Below are 21,867 nucleotides of genomic sequence, written 5' to 3'. Positions count from 1 at the left end.
ATGATAATTCTCGACTCTTGATCTCCATATCTTTTAGCTTTCACGTCTGTTTTCTGCAGAAGTGGGATGTTTTCATTCAAAACTTCCAGTTCAGCTGAAACCATCAGCATCATGTGGATGAAGGAACTGTCTACACAAACCGTAGACTGAGCGGCTACTAGTACGCTGAAAGATTGAACACCGTAGAGTATTTCATATGTGGGTGATCGATAAATGTTTCCCGGAAACCAGAGTGGCACAGGAAAGAGACGATACGACTCAGGAGAATCTTCGTCGGAACTGAGAAAAGCACGGACGAGTACCGGAGTGGAGACCCAAAACACCATCGCCAAGCAAATCGCTCCCTGAGAAAAATCAAGTGTTGTGCGTATGTGTCTCAGATGAGGTGCAGTGTAACACGAGACAGTAACAACTGTTACAAAGCTATTATGTTTAGAAACAGACGGAGGTAATATTTGAAACAAAGGCTTACCTAGTATCGCTGTTACTTAAACTAAATTAAAACATTTCATTTACTGAAGAGCTTCATACGTAGCACAGCGAAGAAATAGTTTTATTTAAAAAACAAGAAATGTTACTGACACGTTTGCTTGGAGTTTGTGTGCCGTACCTGCATATAGCGAAAAACTCTACGTGACTGCTGTAGGTAAGAGCGCCGGATGACCTCGCTGGTCACGCCGTCACAATAGCGTCTCCTCGTGTCTGACAACAGTTCTAGCAGTTGCTTCATAGTGTCGCCTTTGTAGATGAAGAAAGCTGCCTGCAATCAGGTAATAGCAATAGCAATAAATTTTAAAAACGACCAACTACCGTGCAGAATGAAAAAAGATGAACTGATAATAAACTCTGCAGTTCAACAGAAATAACCTACAAGACGAAATCTACTTCTCTGGGAAGCTGAGTTCAAGTCTCGTAATAAAGAGCTCAATCTATAAATCCACACCTCCATCCAAGGTTGGTAGCGTAGCCTCCTACGGTGACGTTCAACCAAGGACTGGCATTTTGGAACCGCGATGGCAGAGAAAACTTTATCAACGCTACTTGGCTGGGACCTGAAGAAGAGGTGGTATTATTATTATCACTGGCTTTCGATACGTGCCTATACAGCCGTCTAAACAGCGGAAAGACGGTACGACAGCGAGCTTCGACAGATCAGAATTTTCATTAGGGTCGAACCGTACTCTTGTACCAAGTCACGTGGGCTTACACCTGTCATGTGACGCCGTGCAGTCGAGTTTAATATCAGTTACGACGATATGAAAATAAGGACAACACAACACAAAGCCCCCGAGCGGAGAAATCTCTGACCCGGCCAGCAAACGAACCAGCGCCCCTTCGGTAATCTGTAGTTCTTTAATCACCAGACACTGCTGCGCTCAGTGTCGCATTAAGGAAAATCTGATAAGGAAATTAAGTATTGTGAACTGTTTCGCACAGTGTGACGATGATAGTACGCTCCATGTCATTCATTTCCTTAACTTCACACTTATAGACAACATTCGAGGAAGTAACCATCCCACTACTTACTTACACATACGTAGACGAATGTAGATAAGAATACACTGACACATAATGTATTTTTTTCTGTGGAATACGAATCTGATTTTTGATCATTTCTGCCACACCTTTTAATTATTTTCTCATTTCCTGTCCGTGTGATACGTGGACCTCATTGCGGGTGATGGACCCAGAACAAAAGAAAGCATCTTGCTAGGTTTCAAAAGCCGCTGCTGAACCCTGTCGCAGGCTCGTTATCTGTAGCACGGGCGCAGTAGACTTTGAGAGAAAGTCTGCTTATAAAGTTCCCGGAGCATACGATGTAGAGTGGAAGTGTACGAAAATATTTTTGACAGATCAGCATTGCTCCTAACAACGATATCTTTCTTAAGCGGAAACGTATCCCTATGAAAACACTTAGAAGATCTTCCTAATAGCGTAACTTTTAATTTGTGAGTTGAAGGGGCTTGAAAACCAAGAACATTTTATTCAATTTGTGAATTATTTTGAATGTTATGTTCGCTGCATCTGTAAGAATAACTTGCCTGTCGCACACGGTCAAACACAATGCAAAATTGTGAACTGAATTGTAAGTCTGCGGCTGAGTACAATTGTGTGCTAACACCTCCTTATCAAAACGTACAGTTTACTTTTAATGTTTGTCTCTTTGATACAGAAAAAGAGTAATGTGGAATATATTGTGTGGGCAAAAATTATGAAGTACCTGGAACAGAATTAACTGATAATAGTAATACACTTGTCTTTGTTGGCAAAAATGTCTTTATTCTTAGCTTCTCCTGATGCGTCTAGGATTACACTTTCATCAGATTTTTAACGTCGGTACTCAGTATCTCGCAAGCTCTACTCATGGCGCTATCGCATTGGTGCCCAAACTGGTGTGGTAGACACGACGAGATACTGTTTATCGATGTTAAAGATTTAACGACGGCTAACGCCAAACACGGCATGAGAAGTTAAAAACAATGAAATTTTACACTAGCAAGAGAAATGTACAATTTTAAGTGCCAACATGGTCGCAGATCCACTCAGAATTTTTACCTAATCTGATGAGAATGAGTTTTTGGATGCCAACCAAGACGTAAATCCAATTCGGTCTTTTCTCCCATGATATCCTGAAAGACATGAAACTGTGCAATCACTTAGGTGCACTATTTTTTCAATAATGAAACACGCTTGAGTTAGTACAACAATAACACTTATTAATAAAAGTTCGATGCTATCGGGCAGAAAATGAAACTTAGGAGTGGACATTTCTGGTTAGACAGGACGTAACATACTATCTTAGAGAGTAATGTACAGTTGCAGAAATAACTTCATGCGTTCTCCAGGGAAGCGTCGCAGTTATCTTTACTCAGTTACTGTTTCAAAAAATGCCGCACAAACATTCAGTTAGATTTTCATAAGATTACACAGTGGCGACTGGAAACTCTAAAAGTACATAAATGTAAAATACTACGCTTTCCAAAACAAAGAAACATTGTATGCTTCCTTCATTATCAACAAGTCATACTTGGTATCAATCAACGCATTCAAATAAACTGCATATAATCGTCTGTAGGGATACGAAACCGAATAGATTTATAGATAAGGAAACTTGATAAAATACTTTACTTGATGGGCAAGATACTCAGAAAAGGCAGTCAGTTTTCAAAGGAGAGTGCTTACATAACAGACGTGCGATCCACCCCAGAACATCGCTCACGTATGTGGGACTCATACCAAGTAGGTCTTTTTTACTTCCCCTTTTTTAGTCATGTCTTCTGACATAATGTGAACCACCAAAAAAATAATTTTTCTCGTATGGCAATCTTTTCCTCTCAGATTAGCATTTGCAACATACGGCCTCAATTATTTGCTAAATGTATACCAATTCTTGTCTTACTCTACAGTTTTTACCCTACACAGCTCTCCTAGTACCATGGAAGCTATTCCCTGATACCTTAACAGATGTCTTGTCATCCTGTCCTTCCTTCTTGTCGGTTTTTTTCATATATTCATTTCCTTGCCGATACTGTGAAGTCTCTCCTCGTTTCTTACCTTACCAGTGCACCTAATTTTCAATATTCTTCTGTAGCACTACATCTCAAATGCTTCTTTTTTCTTCTGTCCCTGTTTTCCCATTGCCCATGTCCCACTGCCATATAATGGGCTCCAAGCGTGAGATCTTAGAATTTGTTTCTTTAAATTGAGACCTAAGTTTGATACCAGCAGACATCTCTAGGCAAGGAATGCTCATTTCCTCAATGCTAGTCAGCTTTTCATGTCCTCCTTACTCCGTCCGTCATGGGTTACTTTGCTGCCTAGGTAGCAGAATTCTTTAGTCATCATCTACTTCTTGATCACCAATTGCGATGTTAAATTCCCCGCTGCTCGAATTTCTGCTATTTCTCATTACTTTCCTCTTTCTTCCATTTAATCTCAATCGATATTTTGTACTCATTAGAATGTTCACTCCATTCACCGGGTTCTGTAATTCTTTTTCACTACAAGGGAATATTGAATGGATAGAAGTAAGGGCGTCACAAACGTTAACATGTTTTCTTGTCCCAGGGGACCGCATTACGCAAACGCTAAGGAAGTGACCCAGCGATTGCTTGAATACAGACTACAACTAACACACTAAAGCCTACTTACCAAATTTAAAGAACAAGTATTAAGTGAAGAATTTTGAAACTTTCTTCATCTCCTTATGCATCGCATGCATATTGACCTCGAAGATAATGTTACAGTACTTGAGGCGTGGACAAGTGCGTTTTGATGGACGCACTTCCCGAGCTCTTATGTGATGGTGAAGAAATCATAATAAAAAGTGGAATGAGAAGCGTGCGATTTTTACATTCCTGGAGAAATATAACAGGTGATCTATTCGATACCATGTGTATATACGTTACTACAATAAGAAACTACCAAAAATGGTTCAAATGGCTCTGAGCACTATGGGACTTAACTTCTGAGGTCATCAGTCCCCTAGAACATAGAACTACTTAAACCTAACTAACCAAAGGACATCACACACATCCATGCCCGAGGCAGGATTCGAACCTGCGACCGTAGCGGTCGCGCGGTTTCAGACTGTAGCGCCTAGAACCGCTCGTCGACAGCGCAGAAAGCGATACTGCACACAGGATGGAGGAAAACGCACCGAGCGGGCCGCTGTGGCCGAGAGGTTCTGGCGCTTCACTCCGGAACTGCGCGGCTGCTTCAGTCGCAGGTTCGAATCCTGCCTCGGTCATGGATGTGTGTGATGTCCTTAGGTTAGTTAGGTTTAAGTAGTTCAATTCTAGGGGCCTGATGACCTCAGATGTTAAGTCCCATTGTGATTAGAGGCATTTAAACCATTTTTGAAAACTCACCGAGGAATGTGCCCTCGCCCAACAGCTGCAGAATGAACGGAATTGTAGGTCCACGTCGACGACGGATGCGAGAGGTCACAGCGCATGATGGACACTATGCACCATGTAAAGCGCCCTTCCCCACTTGGCTCGCTCTTCGGGAAAATTTTGAAAAATGGACCTCAAACCCTACAGGGGTCCATCATATAAAGGCCGAAACTTGTGAGACTCCTTTTAGTCGCCTCTTACTACAGGCTGGAATTCCTCGGGCCTGTTCTAACCCCCGGTCCTGCGGGGGGAGACGATAGTGGGGGAGGCTGATGGTCGACTGCGGTTTATCGAGAAAATTTTAGGGAAGTGTGATTCATCTGTAAAGGAGACGATGTACAGAACACAAGCTCGACCCACCTTATTGCTCGAACGCTTCAGATCCCCATCAGGTCGGTTTATAGGAAGACATCGATGCAATTCACAGACAGTGTACTAGGTTTGATGCCGGCAGGTGAGATCAACACTTGGGTATTGCAGAGATGCTGCGGGAAGTGGAGTGGGAATCCCAGGACAGAATACGGCTTTCTTTCCACCGGAGGCTATAGAAAAATTTATAATATTAGAATCCAAGTTTGCTTGCTGTGAAATAATTTATTTCATGTTCAGTTTCGACAATAACTAGCTGTCATCCTCAGATTCTCAGGTTTCCCCGAAAAATAACCATCCATATGTCTCGTTGACACACTGAAAATATGCTTCAGTTATGATAATACAGCATCACACTAGTTGATAATATCAAAAACGTGTTTTGTGGAACGATAGAAATGCGGTGAAAATGCACTCAATGACAAATCTGAAGCGCTCAATTATGCAAGCTTATGTGTGCAATGATGTGAATGCGGCGAAAACTACAAACGTTGTCTGCTGGATGAAAACTAACAAAACAAGTACTCCAAAACGACATCTCACGTGAGTCACATCCCAATTCAAATCCGTAATTCAGCTATATTTGTGAATTGCTTATAATTACACTACTGGCCATCAAAATTGCTACACCAAGAAGAAATGCAGATGATAAACGGGTAATCATTGGACATGATACTAGAACTGACATGTGACTACATTTTCACGCAATTTGGGTGCATAGATCCTGAGAAATCAGAACAACTACCTCTGGCCATAATAACGGCCTTGATACTCCTGGGCATTGAGTCAAACAGAGGTTGGATGGCGTGAACAGGTACAGCTGCCCATGCAGCTTCAACACGATACCACAGTTCATCAACAGTAGTGACTGCGTATTGTGATGAGCCGGTTGCTGGGCCACCATTGACCAGACGTTTTCAATTGGTGAGAGATCTCGAGAAAGTACTGGCTAGGGCAGCGGTCGAACATTTTCTGTATCCAGAAAGGCCCGTACAGCACCTGAAACATACGGTAGTGCATTATCCTGCTGAAATGTAGGGTTTCGCAGGGATCGCATGAAGGGTAGAGCCACGGGTCGTAACACATCTGAAACATAACGTCCACTGTTCAAAGTGCCGTCAATGCGAACAAGACGTGACCGAGACGTGAGACCAATGGCACCCCATACCATCACGCCGGGTGATACGCCAGAATGGCGATGACGAATACACGCTTCCAATGCGCGTTCACCGCGATGTCGCCAAACCACGGATGCGACCATCATGATACTGTAAACAGAACCTGTATTCATCCGGAAAAATTTACGTTTTCCCATTCGTGCACCCAGGTTCGTTCGTTGAGTACACAGGCGCTCCTGTCTGTGATGCAGCGTCAAGGGTAACCGCAGCCATACTCTCCGAGCTGATAGTCCATGCTGCTGCAAACGTCGTCGAACTGTTCGTGCAGATGGTTGTTGTCTTGCAAACGTCCCCATCTGTTGACTCAGAGATCGAGACGTGGCTGCACGATCCGTTACAGCCATGCGGATAAGATGCCTGTCATCTCGAGTGCTAGTGATACGAGGCCGTTGTGATCCAGCACGGCGTTCCGTATTACCCTCCTGAACTCACCAATTTAATATTCTGCTAACAGTCATTGGATCTCGACCAACTCGAGCAGCGATGTCGCGATACGATAAACCGCAATCGCACTAGGCTACAATACGACCTTTATCAAAGTCGGAAACGTGATGGTACGCATTTCTCCTCCTTAAACAAGGCATCACAACAACGTTACACCAGGCAACGCCGGTCAACTGCTGTTTGTGTATGAGATATCGGTTGGAAACTTTCCTCTTGTCAGCACGTTGTAGGTGTCGCCACCGGCACCAACCTAGTGTGAATGTTCTGAAAAGCTAATCATTTACATATCACAGCATCTTCTTCCTGTCGGTTAAATTTCACGTCTGTAGCACGTCATCTTCGTGGTGTAGCAATTTTAATGGCCAGTAGTGTATGTATTATTTATATTTTGGGACAACTAATCAGTAAAAAACGCAGCTCATGTTGTAATGAAAGCCGTCTGGCGATGAATCGTAATGATTCGAAACCGGTAATGGTACCTTTTGAATAAAGGAACTTAATATAACTTTGTGGCTGGTTGCTGAGTCTACACCATCAACATTTGTTAGAGGAGGATATTTAATTGATGTGACAGTGTCAAACAGGACGTTACTAATGCCGAACTCGAACGTTACATGATTTTTTTCGCAGTCGTCCGGATTAACTTACATTTTCCTACCTTTAGAACAAGCTGCTATTCATCCCAGCGACTACAAATTTTGCCTACGTCGTCTTGTATCCCTATACATTCACATAAGAAATACCCCTTGCCATACACCATAGCGTGATCAATTAACAGCCGCAGCATGCTGCTCATCCTGCCTGTCAGATCATTTACGAATGCAGAATAAGAGCGGTCCTATCACGTTTCCCTGGTACATTCTTCACGATACCATTGTTTCTGAAGAACTCTCGCTTTCGTAAACAACGTACTGGTATATGTTGGTCTTCCAGCCACTCAAATTTGTGAGAACCTATTCCAGATGGACGCACCTTCGTTGATAGTCGGCCGTGGAGTACCGTGTCACACTCTTTCCGGAAATTTGGGAAAATGGAATCTGCCTCTCACCCTTCATCCATGAGAGAAACAGGGAGAGCAGAATTTTGTGCGACAGATGCTTCTATATCCGTGCTGATTTGTTGGCAAAAGCTTTCCCGTCTCAAAGAAATTCATTTTATTCGAACTGAGAATATGTTTTTGCGGTTGCTGTAGTTTTGCGGCTCCATCCTTCAATCCTACTTAAGTACTGGAGTTTTCCGCACTCTTTTCCGGTCTCGCTTGGGACTTTGTACAGGGCGAGAGATTGGGGATGAATGCAAGCTAAGAAGGGGCCTATGCCGTAGAGTACTCTCTGCAAAACGGAAGTGAGATTAGATGCGGACTTTCCAACTTATTGTTTACAACACCCGCCTTTACTAGTCTTTGCCAGGAATGCCAATATCTACGTTCTCTATTTGGGAACCTGTACAACGGGGGAGCGACGGTATGTTTGTACGATCCTCATGCGTGAGTGATTTCATAAAGGCGAAATTTCAAATCGGTATTCCTTTTGTTACCTTCTGTTACCAAAGACTGGTGAATGAATGACTCAACAGAACCCTTTGACCCGCTTAGAAACTGTACGTCGGACCGATGTTCTTTCGCACGGAATAAAGTGAAATTCCTACATCCGTCCTTACGATGCTATTTGCTATATAGCGAACAGTTTCGGTAGCTCGGTAAACCAATTTCTGCTCTGTGTGCATAACGAATTGCCACTCTAAACGTCGTACAAATGTACTATTTTTTAATAAAATCATTAATTAAATACTCCACGATTAATTTTGATCAGTTGGATGATACGCTAAACTGAAGAATCCTGAAGTAATCTACTAATCTAGAAAATGATATTGTGGTATCCACCACTATTAAATCTCCGCACCAAGCAGCGGCGTGCTCCACAACGCGCGGCCGAAAAACGCAACGTTGGCCGCACTTCCCGTGCGCGGCCCGCTGCTAGCATCGCAGACCGCCTTCACGCGCGTGCGCGCGCACTACAATTCACTGAAGCTGGCCACCCAGAACACAGCGATTGGCCACCCAGGGTTTAAAGCGATCCCAGGCGCCGGCGCTATTAACTATGGAGTCTTATTCATAGCCGTCACCAATGTCTACAAGCCAGTTCTCATGGTACTATGTTCTTCATCACAACCCGGAAGTGCTGCACTGCGGCGGACTATTACGTCTCTTGGACTGGTGTACTTGCTCGTCGATGTTGACTTGGCTGCACTCTGGACTTAGAATCTGGCTGCCGTATTGGAACCTAGACTTCAGCGTTCATTACGCTTAGTACGTCAACGTGAAACAATGTTCAGACTTCTAATCTCTTAATTCATAAGCGTCTAGTTAGTACTTGATAACTATAGTCTGATTTAAAGTAGTTGTCACTTGACAGGCAACGTGCTGCAGGGCTCCCGCCACCAATAAACCAATGGCAGCCGGCGCTGTCGGCTGCCACTGCGTTGCCACTTCGCTCTGCTGAGCTGACTGAGGCATTGTGCCAGCCAGTCCTCAGCGAGTCGTTGTAGTCGTGCGGGTGAGAGATTTGAGTGACTTGTAGCTTCACGTGTTTGCGATGTCTGATGAAAGCAGTCGCAAGAGAGGGAGGCCGAGGCTGCACACTCCTCGGAAACCTTCAAAAAAAACCTTAAGGGAGTATTTTGAGAGAGAGAGGGGTGCAGGAGGGCCTCTCGTTCCTTTGGATAAGGTGGTGGAGCGAACTGCAGCTGCTCTGCAAGTTAGCGAACGATCAGTAATAAGAATCTGCAAGGAGAAATTCATGAAGGAAGGCTCAAGTGACTCATCTAAATTGGAGACACCTGGGAAAAAGAGGCGACTGGAGAAGAGGGTCACAAAACTTGACTCTTTTCAGGAAGATGGCACTCGTCGTCGAGGAAGGAGTATCCAACACTCAAAAAACTACATGCTACCCTCACAGCGGCTGACCTGTTTCATGGTAGTAAATCGTCTTTGTAACGAGTCGTGATAATGTTAGGATTCCGCTATAAATCCATATCTGGCAGAAAGTTACTAATGGAACGCCAAGATATTGCAGCCTGGCGATGCCGCTTTCCTAGAGAATTTGTGGAGACAAATTTTGATGATACCGTTTGGTTGATGAAACGTGAGTGAATGCAGGACACAGTTTAAAAAAAGGCTGACAGACGGTACCATCAGCGGAAGTATGGTAGCTCCGACCGGCAGTGAAAAAGGATAATTGTACCACATGCCGGAAATTCAAAAGGTTTCATTCCAAATTGTCTGCTGCTATTCAGTTCAAATAAGACCTCCGACTACCACGAAGAGATGAACCACAATACTTTTGTGAAATGGTTTGAAGACTGTGTGCTCCAGAACTTAACAAAAAACTCTGTCATTGTTATGGATAACGCTCCTTATCATTCAGTAATACAAGACAAAGCACCCACAAAGGCAACGAGGAAAAACGATATTGTTAGCTGGTTACAGAAACATAAGGTGCAGTTCCACAGTAATTTTACAAGGGCAGAATTATTAGAACTTGTATCGCAACACAAGCCAAAGAACCCGATTTACATTGTGGATGAAGCAGCAAAAAAATACGGGCATAAAGTGCTCAGATTGCCTCCTTACCACTGCCATTTCAACGCAATTGAGCTGATTTGGGCTCAGGTTAAGCGGCATATTGCTGCAGAAAATAAGAAATTCACATTAACCGAAGTGGAACGCCTTTTGAAAGAGGCAGTTGAAATTGTGACATCGTAAGACTGGCAGAAGATAGTACATCACGTGAAAGGAATGATACAGGACGCATGTAACAATGAAGGTATCTTACAACAAAGTGTCGAAGACTTGATTATATCTGTCAATACGAGCAGCGAGACTGATAGTTCCACTGACTCTGACTCTGAATTAAGCGGTGTTTTCGCATTGTCTGATTAGTGTGTAGTGTACTTACTGCCATTAAATAGTGTGTTTGTGAATTTATTTCGATTAATTCTTATTCTTGTTGTGAGACTAAGAAATACTGTTTGGCCAGCTCTCGTCATCTTCTTACGGTAAGTAAGACTGAATTTTAATTCTATTTCATTTTATATACACGCCAAGATGTTATTCAATGTGTGTAATAGTTTTCGAGATTTGCAATCTAAAGAAGAAAACTTTTCAGGACGCGAAAATTTCTCACACTTCAATATTTAATGTAACAACGGCCCTAATTGAAATTAAGAAAAGATATTTGATTGCTTATAGATACCACTGAGACCGATACTTTACGTAAATTTCAAAATATTTACATAATATTTATAGGAGCTAGAGATTTTAAACGTCATACTTGTTTCGAGTTCAGTACTGATAGGGTTGCTTAAAAATGCTGTTTTCAGAAATTTATATACAATAAACGTGATGCAATACGAAAACTTTTAAGGGTTCTTTGCCGAGTGCATTATTTTGTTAATGAATGGAAAAAAATATTTTGCTGTGACACCAATAGTTTTTCAGTAATGACGTGATAAGTTAGAAGCTGTTTGCAAAATCGAGAATTTAAATGGTTTCAAACAAATTAACGTAACTCTTGTCCTAATTAAAATTAAGAATAGATATTTGACAGATTGAGAGACATTGTAGAGATATACATCATATGTGGGTTTGAAATTTTTACTTACTTTTTGTAGAAGATACAGGCTTTAAAACGATTTTCTATCGCCAGGGGTAGCGATGCGCTGAGGCCTCCAGCCAGTGCTTCACGTGACAACGCCGCAACTTCGCAGCGCAAACGTCAAGTGACAAGTACTTTAAATCAGACTATATGTATGTAACTTAATCTGAAATGAAAATCTCGATGCAGGACAAGAAAACTGTGTTAAAGATATATGTACAACAAAAGTATATAACGCATACATCACAAGATGCGAAATCGATATAACCAATACATCAAACAACTGGCTTGCGAGAAAGCAATACGTTTTCTATGTGACTCCAAAAAAAAGTTATTCTGATTAAAATTTTACCCCATAATATTGTCGCTCTTTATCTTAATTTTGTAAGCAATCACTATAACCAGAATTGTTATTGTAATCACACAGAAAATGAATGTATAAATTAACGTATCTCACTTTATGATAAACTGCCTGAAAACTTACAAGAGAATACTTTTCTGATATCTTTTTCTCATTTGAAATCTCTGAACTTCTATTTCAACTAATACATTCCGACAATCACTATACCTTATGGTGAACCCGGATTTTGATAATAATTAAATCTGTTGACCTAACTGTGCTCAAGGAATGTTCCTTTGTCCTGCAAACAGTTGCTAATACGAATAGTGAACTGACTGTCCAAGGCCAAATTGCCTTTACCCCACCTGCGATGTGCAATGCAAGATGGTATCTCAACAATTTTTACAAAAATGCTTCTGCAGACTACAACTTACAACATACAGTGCGAGTATACAAAACAGATTCATGAAGGCAAAGAATGGAAAACGAGGAAGTCAACTAACAACTGCTAAATGAGAACAGAGACTATTCTTCATTAAGCCAGAACAGTACATCCTTTCATGAAGTTCTCACAACTTGACAAGTTTGCAAACTATTTCTTAATAATTTCCATGTGTACAATTATTTTCCTTGACAATTGTTTCTTTTCATTCATGTGCTTCACTATAAAACTTCTCAGAGTAAACTTTAAATGTACCCAATGTTCTTACAATAAGAAACTACACAATTACTAATACGTATATATAAAAACCTAGATTACCTTAGAAAACTTGCCTTTTGACATTCTTGCATTCATGTTATCTCAGTTCTACAAAATTTTTCCTCAGAATACATTAATATAAAATCCTTTTCAAATAATGCTCCCCCACTACTCGGCAGGCCAGCTTTCATCCTCTCAAACGAAGTACATTGCTAGACTGTCTAACACACTCTACTTGCTACTCTCTTAAAAAAAGTATGAGGAGCAGACTTACAAAGCATACGGTTAAATCGATACTAAATATCTTGAGTACATTTATCAAATTTTCAACTTCATTCACTATTATTGCCAAAACTACCTGAAAATTGTGACGGCAAACAAGACAGTCCCCTTTCAAACGGACTTATGATTTTCATCGGAATTCCACATAACACTTGCACTTTCTGGACGCTGATATAACCAACATACAGCATTCGTCTACCACTTGCGCCTGGTGACAGAATTACTTTTATCAGTGTTGTGTTAATAAAATGTAGAGCTGTGATGAATTTATTGTGTTAGTCCTGATTATAACTGAGTGAAAGAAACTACATCAGAAGCAAGTACACCCAAGAAATATGCATTTATGTGGTAGTAGTTCTTCCACAAAGAGAGCATCAATAATATCTGTTTGTCAGTCTAGGTAAAGCTATCAAAATGGCAATAAAATCATCTGTACGTGATGTCAAAGTTATCAGATTCTAAAGTGCAAGCTGTAGAGGGGCATATTCGTGTTATATGAATGCAATGAATATCCAAAACGTGTCACAGAACCAAATTCAGAAAATCACCTATGTCATACCACGCACAGAATACACAGAACCCAAGATAATATTCAGGATTACACAAGTAGCCCTGGCAAAAGGACAGCATCAACAGTATCTAGCAATATCCTTAACATCGGTTTGTTGCAGGATTCTCGAACATATTCTCAGTTCGAATATAATGAATATCCTTGAGACAGAGAATTTGCTATCCATGCATCAGCACGGCCTTAGAAAGTGTCCCTCCTGCGAAACGCAACTCGCCCTTTTTTCACATGATATCTTGCGAACCATGGATGAAGGGTATCAGACGGGTGCCATATTCCTTGACTTCCGGAAAACGTTTGACTCGCTGCCCCACTGCAGACTCCTAACTAAGGTACAAATATATTGGATTGGTTCCCAAGTATGTGAGTGGCTCGAAGACTTCTTAAGTAATGGAACCCAATACGTTGTCCTCGATGGTAAGTGTTCATCGGAGGTGAGGGTATTATCAGGAGTGCCCCAGGGAAGTGTGGTAGGTCCGCTGCTGTTTTCAATCTACGTATATGAACTTCTGGATAGGATGGATAGCAATGTGTGGCTGTTTGCTGATGATGCTGTGGTGTACGGAAGGTGTCGTCGTTGAGTGACTGTAGGAGGATACAAGATGACTTGGACAGGATTTGTGATTGGTGTAAAGAATGGCAGCTAATTCTAAACATAGATAAATAGGAAAAAGTATCCTGTAATGTTTGAATACTCCATTAGTAGTGTAGCGCTTGACACAGTCACGCTGATTAAATATTTGGGCGTAACATTGCAGAGCGATATGAATTGGGACAAGCATGTAATGGCAGTTTTGGGGATGGCGGGTAGTCGTCTTCGGTTCATTGGTAGAATTTTGGGAAGATGTGGTTCATCTGTAAAAGAGACCGCTTACAAAACACTAATACGACCTATTCTTGAGTACTGCTCGATCGTTTGGGATCCATATCAGGTCAGATTGAGGGAGGACATAGAAGCAATTCAGAGGCGGGCTGCTAGATTTGTTACTGGTAGGTTTGATCATCACGCGAGTGTTACGGAAATGCTTCAGGAACTCGGGTGGGAGTCTCTAGAGGATAAGAGGCGTTGTTTTCGTGAATCGCTACTGAGGAAATTTAGCGAACCAGCATTTGAGGCCGACTGCAGTACAGTTTTACTGCCGCCAACTTACAGTTCGCGGAAAGACCACAAAGATATGATAAGAGAGATTAGGGCTCGTACAGAGGCATATAGGCAGTCACTTTTCCCTCGTTCTGTTTGGGAATGGAACAGGGAGAGAAGACGCTAGTTGTGGTACGAGGTACCCTTCGCCACCCACCGTATGGTGGATTGCGGAGTATGTATGTAGATGTAGATGTAAGTGTCAATGAGACGTGTTATTTACTGGCATTAAGGAAATCGTGGAAGGGAGGATCCACCAACGTAACTATCTTTCACACAACCTGTTTATTTAACAATATATAATGATAAATTCGTTTTCTTTACAAATTAACAAGTTTGTGAAATGAATAAGCTCTTACAAGAGAAATCAAAACAAGAACAACACGACAATAATTACAAGGGCCCGGACCTGCAGCACTCTCGTTATCGGGTGAAACAGCGGTGTTTACTACCGCAATGGACACAGCTACTCTCATTAAATGCCCTTCTGCAACACGTGGAAACATATACCCAATATTGATGACAAGAGTGTCTCAATTACGCAAATAAATGACGTTATTTATTTTATTTGGAAACTGTATGTCGAAAGGTTGGGGGTTAAGATTCGCAGCTATGTTTAAAGGTGAAACAAATTAGGAAACATTTGTGACAATGATAAGGCTTGATTCAAAGCGAGCAACCTTTTCATTTCAATCAGCAACAAGGTGCCAAACCAGTCCCTTTTGACAATCTTATTCTGACTAGAGCCCTGGTGACAGTTGGCTGTTTATATGTTAAAAGTTAAATTGCTTCTCTGTTATGAAGGTCGCTCTGAAGGAACATTTTAAAACATTACGTATGAGCACTTATTACAAGAGAACTCACTCGGCGGAACCACAAGATCCAGTTAAATGGCTCTGAGCACTATGGGACTTAACATCTGAGGTCATCAGTCCCCTAGAACTTAGAACTACTTAAACCTAAGTAACCTAAGGACATTACACACATCCATGCCCGAGGCAGGATTCGAACCTGCGAACGTAGCAGTCACGCGCTTCCGCCAAGATACAGTTAAAAATACACCAATAATGACACGGTCTTTCATTCTCTGCCTCGTGATGACTGGATGTTGTGTGATGTCCTTAGGTTAGTTAGGTTTAAGTAGTTCTAAGTTGTAGGGGACTGACGCCCATATATGTTAAGTCCCATAGTGCTCAGAGCCATTTGAAACATTTGAACCAACCGGTCTTTCAAAGACAGGAAAGCAGAGCTTACTACAACAAGTGGTTCAGAATATCTCAAATTCAATTACAGTTAAGGAATTGAACCGGTTAGCATCTAAATCTAATCACAAGATCCCTGTTTGCTTAACGGCCACCTGTTCCTTGGTACAATTGTTCCGACTGTATTTCCGGCCAGGAGCTGATTCAATAAAACATTAATGATCGGGTATGGACTTGAAAGGAAGGGCAGTATGATATCAGAACAAATTTTCAAACGACAATTAGTGTCTAGTACAATACTACAGCCTATATTTACTACCAAAGAGCCGACCTAGTAAACTCAGAGGGTCGGGTACAAACCAGGAAATAATTAGTAGATCGGGTAGACAATGACACCAGTCACCACGAGGATTACAGAATGTTACTCCCCTTTATCAGCAAGCAGCTCCATGGGTCCACGGTGCGTCGCGGCGGTTACTGAATGGTGCCGATGACATTCAGTTAGAAGGCGACAGCCAGGCCACGAGCGGTCGTCCGGCACAAATGTTGCCAACCAGCGGCCTGCTGCTTGTAGTCGACGCTGACCCCGGTGAAGTACTCCGGCATCCTTTTCCTGCGCAGGCCCTCCTTCCGTAGCTCGGACCTCGTGACCGCCTCTTGTCGCGGTACTACCGCCAATCCCCAAATTTGGTGCCTGCTTTCTCGGGCCAGCAAACCCGTAAATATATCGGCAAGCAAAGAGATTCTAAGGAAACAACCCACAGATACCAGTTCTTCCTCATAGATATTGGCAACGGGCCCATAAGAGGAATAGTCGATTCTGCCCTTGAACTAGTGGCGCCAGACAGGTCTACTGAATTAATGGCGCCACGGCTGAGTCAGTATAAGTAAAGTAATCAATATGACAGTATAAATATATTAATATGTCATGTCAAACCAATACGCACCTTAGTCTTTTAAATCACATGAACACCAAAAGTCACTACGTCCATGTAATCAAAATCTCAAACAAAAGGCACGTCGTCTAAAAGATAAACCACATGCTAACGAACTAGTGAGGAGGTGACACAACACAGTAAGAAACTGTAAATAAATCTAAACTACCTGTTTAAAGTAAGACTGCGACAATGTGTCTGTTTAAAGTAAGCCTATGAACACGTAACGCCAAAGCCTTGCCTCAGGGGTGACAACAGTTGCCATCATATCACCGAAGTTAAGCGCTGTTGGGCTTGGATAGTACTTGGACGGGTCACCATCCGACTCTGCCGAGAGCTGTAGGCAAGCGGGGTGCGCTCAGCCCTTGTGTGGCCAGGAGCTACTTGACTCAGAAGTAGCGACACCAGTCATGAAAACTGGCAACGGCCGGCAGAGCGGTTTGTTGACCACATTCCACTTCGTATCCTCATTTGTTCAAGGCCTGCTTGTTTGTTTGCTTATGGACATGTGACAGAAATCCGTGAGTGGACTATAAATACACATAAACAACCAAATCCACAGGCAGTTTTGTAAGTCATGTCCAATGGAACCCGAGCGAGGGTAAATGCAAACCCGTGTAAACTTGAAGAAGTGTGCAGAAGCACTAAAAGCGTCACACACGACTAAAATAACTGCTTGTCGAAAAGACGGAAATATTCAACAATATCTAGTGATAATTCTTGGGATAGCTCACGCAGTTCTTCCACCAATCATGTAACAAAAGGCCAATGACAGTAATGTATGAGCAAGCATAGATGCTCAGTTGAAAAATCCGCCAAATACGCCACAAACCTTACATCCCTTGTGAAACTGAGCATAAACAGGTTACCTATATTATGTCTAATAAAAATTGTATCATGAAATATCTAATTACCAATGAGAGTGCATTAGCAGCATGTTCGTAGTTGATGCTATAACAGTTAAATGCCTGTGACATTTGTTGATATTATATTATATCGCCGACTGTATTCTGCCCGGTTGCACCAGTGTACAGGGGTTGGTGTAAGTGCTCGTCTTACACCGTTACTCCTTCTTGCGACGTTACCCAATAGTGTACATAGGTTCCGTAAAGGCATTCCATGGTTTGTTTTCCAACGTAATTCACTCATGTTTCTTGTGTTTGTTGAAAGCTTTGTATGTATAGAATTAATGGATTACATACACATGATTAAGTGTAATACAATTTTGCATCGGTATCAACGTAATTCTTTGGTACAACTTTGGATATGTATGAAGTTTCGTCACATTTAATATTACTGACAATATATCATATAGTCTACTGATAATATATGTTACGTAGATGTATACTGATAATTTCTCATATACACAAGTTAGATAATTGTTCTTGTTTCATATTTGCTTCGTGGCAGTACATGATATATGAACATATTCACACATGAATGTTGTTCAAGCTGAATAGCTTCTTATGTTTTTTTTTAATTCATTCTGCATATATTATGATATAGGCGGTTTTCTACATTTCATCTTTTGACACGCTTTGAACACACATTTTATGCAAATGATATAAATATGCCCCTCTACAGTCTGCACCTCTCCATTTTATAGCTTCGACATGGCACACATAAGTATTTTATTGTCTTTTTTATACCTTTACCTATACTGATACTCAGCTATTGTTGATGTCGTCGTTGTGCAAGAGCTACTCTCACATAAATGTGTTCTTATTTGGTTTACTTATTTCTGATATTGTAGTTTCCTTCATACATCTGTCACTTTCTACAGCTATTTTTGTAGATTACTAGGTTACTTCAGGATTTTGTTGCTTAGTGTATCACTCGATTTGCTGATTTTTATCGTGGAATATTTAATTGATGATTTTATTAATAAATGGTATACCTATACAATTTATAGAGTATAAGTTCGTTATGGTACATTATATATATATTTACATTTTAGTTATATGACAGTGGAGGTGCCCGCTGATTCTATCAAATGATTACTGTACATTCACTTGCATAATAATATTCTGTTTGTGATTTGGCCTTTGTATTTTCATGCATTTGCATGGTTGGCTAGCTGATGATACTATTATTGTTCTTTATGTATAAAGCCCTGGAAATGCTGAGAGATGACAATATACTCTCTCGCCTACTTTTCACATACAGAAAATTATTAAAGATTTCATTACAACCTGACACACTTTGAGTGAGACTCTAGAAAGTTAACAGTCTGAGCAGACTTTGATGGAGCCTAGTAGGGCGCTAAAAGCATGAGGTACTTCTATGGTTCTTAGCTCGTAGAAACAATATGTTGGGAGTTGAAAGCAATTTGTGGCGAGCCCATCCCTTAGTAAATCTGGCCGGACAGTTCCACAGCCATACAGGGCAAACAGAGCAGCCTCTCATTGAGACGGGACTCAAGCAGAACAATGCAGCAATACCTGCCATGGTGCCAGCAGAAGCCTGGGCGGGGGTGATGGCCTAAAGGAACGCGTCTACACAGTGGAGTCGTAAACCAGGTTGCAAGCTACATCGCCACACAAAGTAAACAGGGTAATGTACTCCTGCTCTGGCATTTTCAAGGCGTATCGATCTCAATCGCCACTTGCTCTCAGCTGCACCTATGTAGAGAAACTACAGTAGATTTGCTCAATCAAAGTCTGCTCAGCGTCAGATTAGTTCACATTGCATTATCCACATTTTAGGGCCAGAGTACTTGACTCACTACACTAGTTAAACTGTCTCTGCCACCGAGGATCCTTGTCCAGTGTAGTCTTAAACGACCTGTTAGTTGTTTACAGTGCACGATCAATAACTTGTTTAGTGAACACTGAAACTATGCCAACATTCTCAGTCATTTATATAGTCCCACCAGGGTTAACTTTCAATGCTGTATTGAGACACCGAAAGTGTTTGCTATATAATAAAGAACATCCAAAGGACGGATGCGAGTGTTTCATTTTATTATGTAAGTTAACGGGTGAAGTTCCACAAATCTTTAGTCAGAAGGTTGGATATAAAAATATTTATCTTTTGCTAAGATCTGATAACAGCAGTTATTGTAACACTGCGTCTCACGAGGGTTTTTAAATTTTTCAAAGTGTCTTCCAGCCTCGGCCAGGCTATAGAGGTTAGCGCGGCCGATGTGCTACGCAAGTAAGCCTCTGGACAGTAATGCTAGCATTACGTCAAAGCACTCCAGAGAGATGGGGTTTGTAACACGGGTCACGGCCGAGCTATGAAAAGCTGAAAGGACAGATGTATGACAAACTTACTCATTCCCCGTCCCCAGTAGAAATAGCTCAAAATCGTAGCTATAATGGTATAAATAATCGAGCTTAGGTACAACATGCTGCGTGCATCGATATTTTTACGAATGTCTCGTTCTGGGTGTTATTTTTTGAAAAGAGAGAGCAACAGTCTGTGCTTCCTCAGCAATTTTCGAATGTTGTTACTCTCACGTGCTTCTCCAGAGCGGAATTTATAACCTCTTTAAGCTTTGCAAATATTTCCTCTGAATAATTGCACATTTGAGGTCCTGTTTAAGTAAGTATAAATAATTTCGATCAGTTGGGAATCGTGTTCATTGTGGAGGTCGGTACTTAACACCGAGAAATTCCACTGTAATTTTGTTTTCCGACTCGTGACATCCAGCTAGCTCTTATGGGTTATCATCCTTTACAGCCAAATATCCTATAAGGCACGAAGCGCGGCAGGCGCATACGAGTGGGGAACATCTGGAAGGTGAATCCCATTTGCGTCATTCATCTGATTTCTGATGAAACCTCCCGAAAACTTTGATCGAAATTGGTCACTGAGACTAATTAAATCTATTCCTCGGACAATGTTATCAGCTGTCGAGGACAAAGATTAAATTTAGTGGATGCATTTGTTATGTAAGTGTGAATAGGTTCCACACTCTACGTCGTGGAGGAAACAACGACACTGTGAGAGATATTTCGCCTTGGGCGTCAATGTAACCTCTTATCGGTTAAACATTTCCTTGATCTACCGCCAGTTGCTTCCCTGACGAAGACAACAGTGATTCTTCAGGTTTTTTTGCATCAGAATTATTGGCGAGTGTCTGGATTTTCGTAGCAAATAAAAGCACCAAGTCCACTAAGAACGGTTTATACAGTGATGAGATACTGATATCGATTGCCCCCACAGAAGCCTTAGGGAAGTAAGAGCAGCAGACGCTGTGATCTGCCCAGGCCTGTAGTATGGACGGTAGCTAGATTTCATTTCTCAAGAAGTCCCACTACAGTGGCTCCGCTTGTGTCCTCACGATTTGTGCGATTTTTTATATGGACAGCTGTTCTCAGCCAATCAAAGTCTCCGACTCTTATCACCGATTATCTCACAGACAGTTTATTGGAAAAGCCTAGCCTAGGAGTCCTGGGCGAGCTTTACTTACAATTCACTGCGACATATCGTCATTAATCGGATTCGTTCGTCAAGTATTAATTGTGGTAAACAGAATACATCATGTGTTGGTTTAGTTTTGTATAGAGCACGATAACACAGACGTGTCAAGGAAACAACTGGACTAGGATAACACAAGGTTCATCACTTCAAGGTACCGAGTACTTGTATACCTACTTTGGACAGAAATCCAGTACATGCAAAAACAAGCAGATAGCACATTGCGATCTCTTCCAGCTCTGGTGGGGGGTCAATGATGAGCTTGAGGCTGGAGAAAGTCGGCAGCCACGCGAGGGAGACCAGCGACACGGCGGCGCACACAGCCGACCGGGCGCGCCCTCGACCCCGCCGCGGCCACCACAGGCCCATCAGCCGGCGTATGGTCGCCCCGGGTCCCAGCAGCGTCTGCATCTCCTCACGCTTTACCAGCTCCATCACAGCGGCGGCAGCTTCGCGGCTTGCCGCTGCGCAATGAAACGAGCCTACAACATCAACCATGTTTGCTCCGATTTCTGCAATTGTCGAGATCTGCTTGCTTTGCATCAAATGCGTAAAATTCACTATTGTAATCTAAATGTCAAAATAAATCCGCTTGGTGTCAGGAAATCAATATTAGCGTAAAGACTGCAAGATAAGGAACCTCGGTCTGAAGAAACACCTAGTTAAAATCATTACCTCTCATGGCAGATTGGAATGTCAATATCGTGTAGAACTGATTCTAAGACTTCAG

The 21,867-nt window shown here is 41.9% G+C and overlaps 1 protein-coding gene across 1 annotated transcript; it reads right to left on the bottom strand.

Annotated features, from left to right (window-relative positions):
• Positions 1-76: 76 nt before the first annotated feature.
• LOC126189907 (uncharacterized) lies at positions 77-21,635 on the bottom strand. Its single transcript, XM_049930980.1, has 4 exons — positions 21,315-21,635; positions 611-760; positions 141-344; positions 77-94 (listed from the first exon to the last, which is right to left on the bottom strand). The coding sequence occupies exons 1-4, from the start codon at positions 21,633-21,635 to the stop codon at positions 77-79; spliced, it is 693 nt and encodes a 230-aa protein (XP_049786937.1).
• Between the last annotated feature and the right edge of the window lie 232 nt (positions 21,636-21,867).

Source organism: Schistocerca cancellata, chromosome 1 (assembly GCF_023864275.1).
Source record: "Schistocerca cancellata isolate TAMUIC-IGC-003103 chromosome 1, iqSchCanc2.1, whole genome shotgun sequence".
In the NCBI taxonomy this organism is placed as follows: domain Eukaryota; kingdom Metazoa; phylum Arthropoda; class Insecta; order Orthoptera; family Acrididae; genus Schistocerca; species Schistocerca cancellata.
This window is presented reverse-complemented; position numbering and strand designations above follow the sequence as displayed.

Coding starts and splice junctions, on each gene's coding strand:
- LOC126189907 (XM_049930980.1), bottom strand. CDS start 21,635: ATGGTTGATGTTGTAGGCTCGTTTCATTGCGCAGCGGCAAGCCGCGAA. Junction 761..21,314: donor GTACTGGATTTCTGTCCAAA/GTAGGTATACAA, acceptor ACCTGATTGCAG/GCAGCTTTCTTCATCTACAA. Junction 345..610: donor GAGTTTTTCGCTATATGCAG/GTACGGCACACA, acceptor GATTTTTCTCAG/GGAGCGATTTGCTTGGCGAT.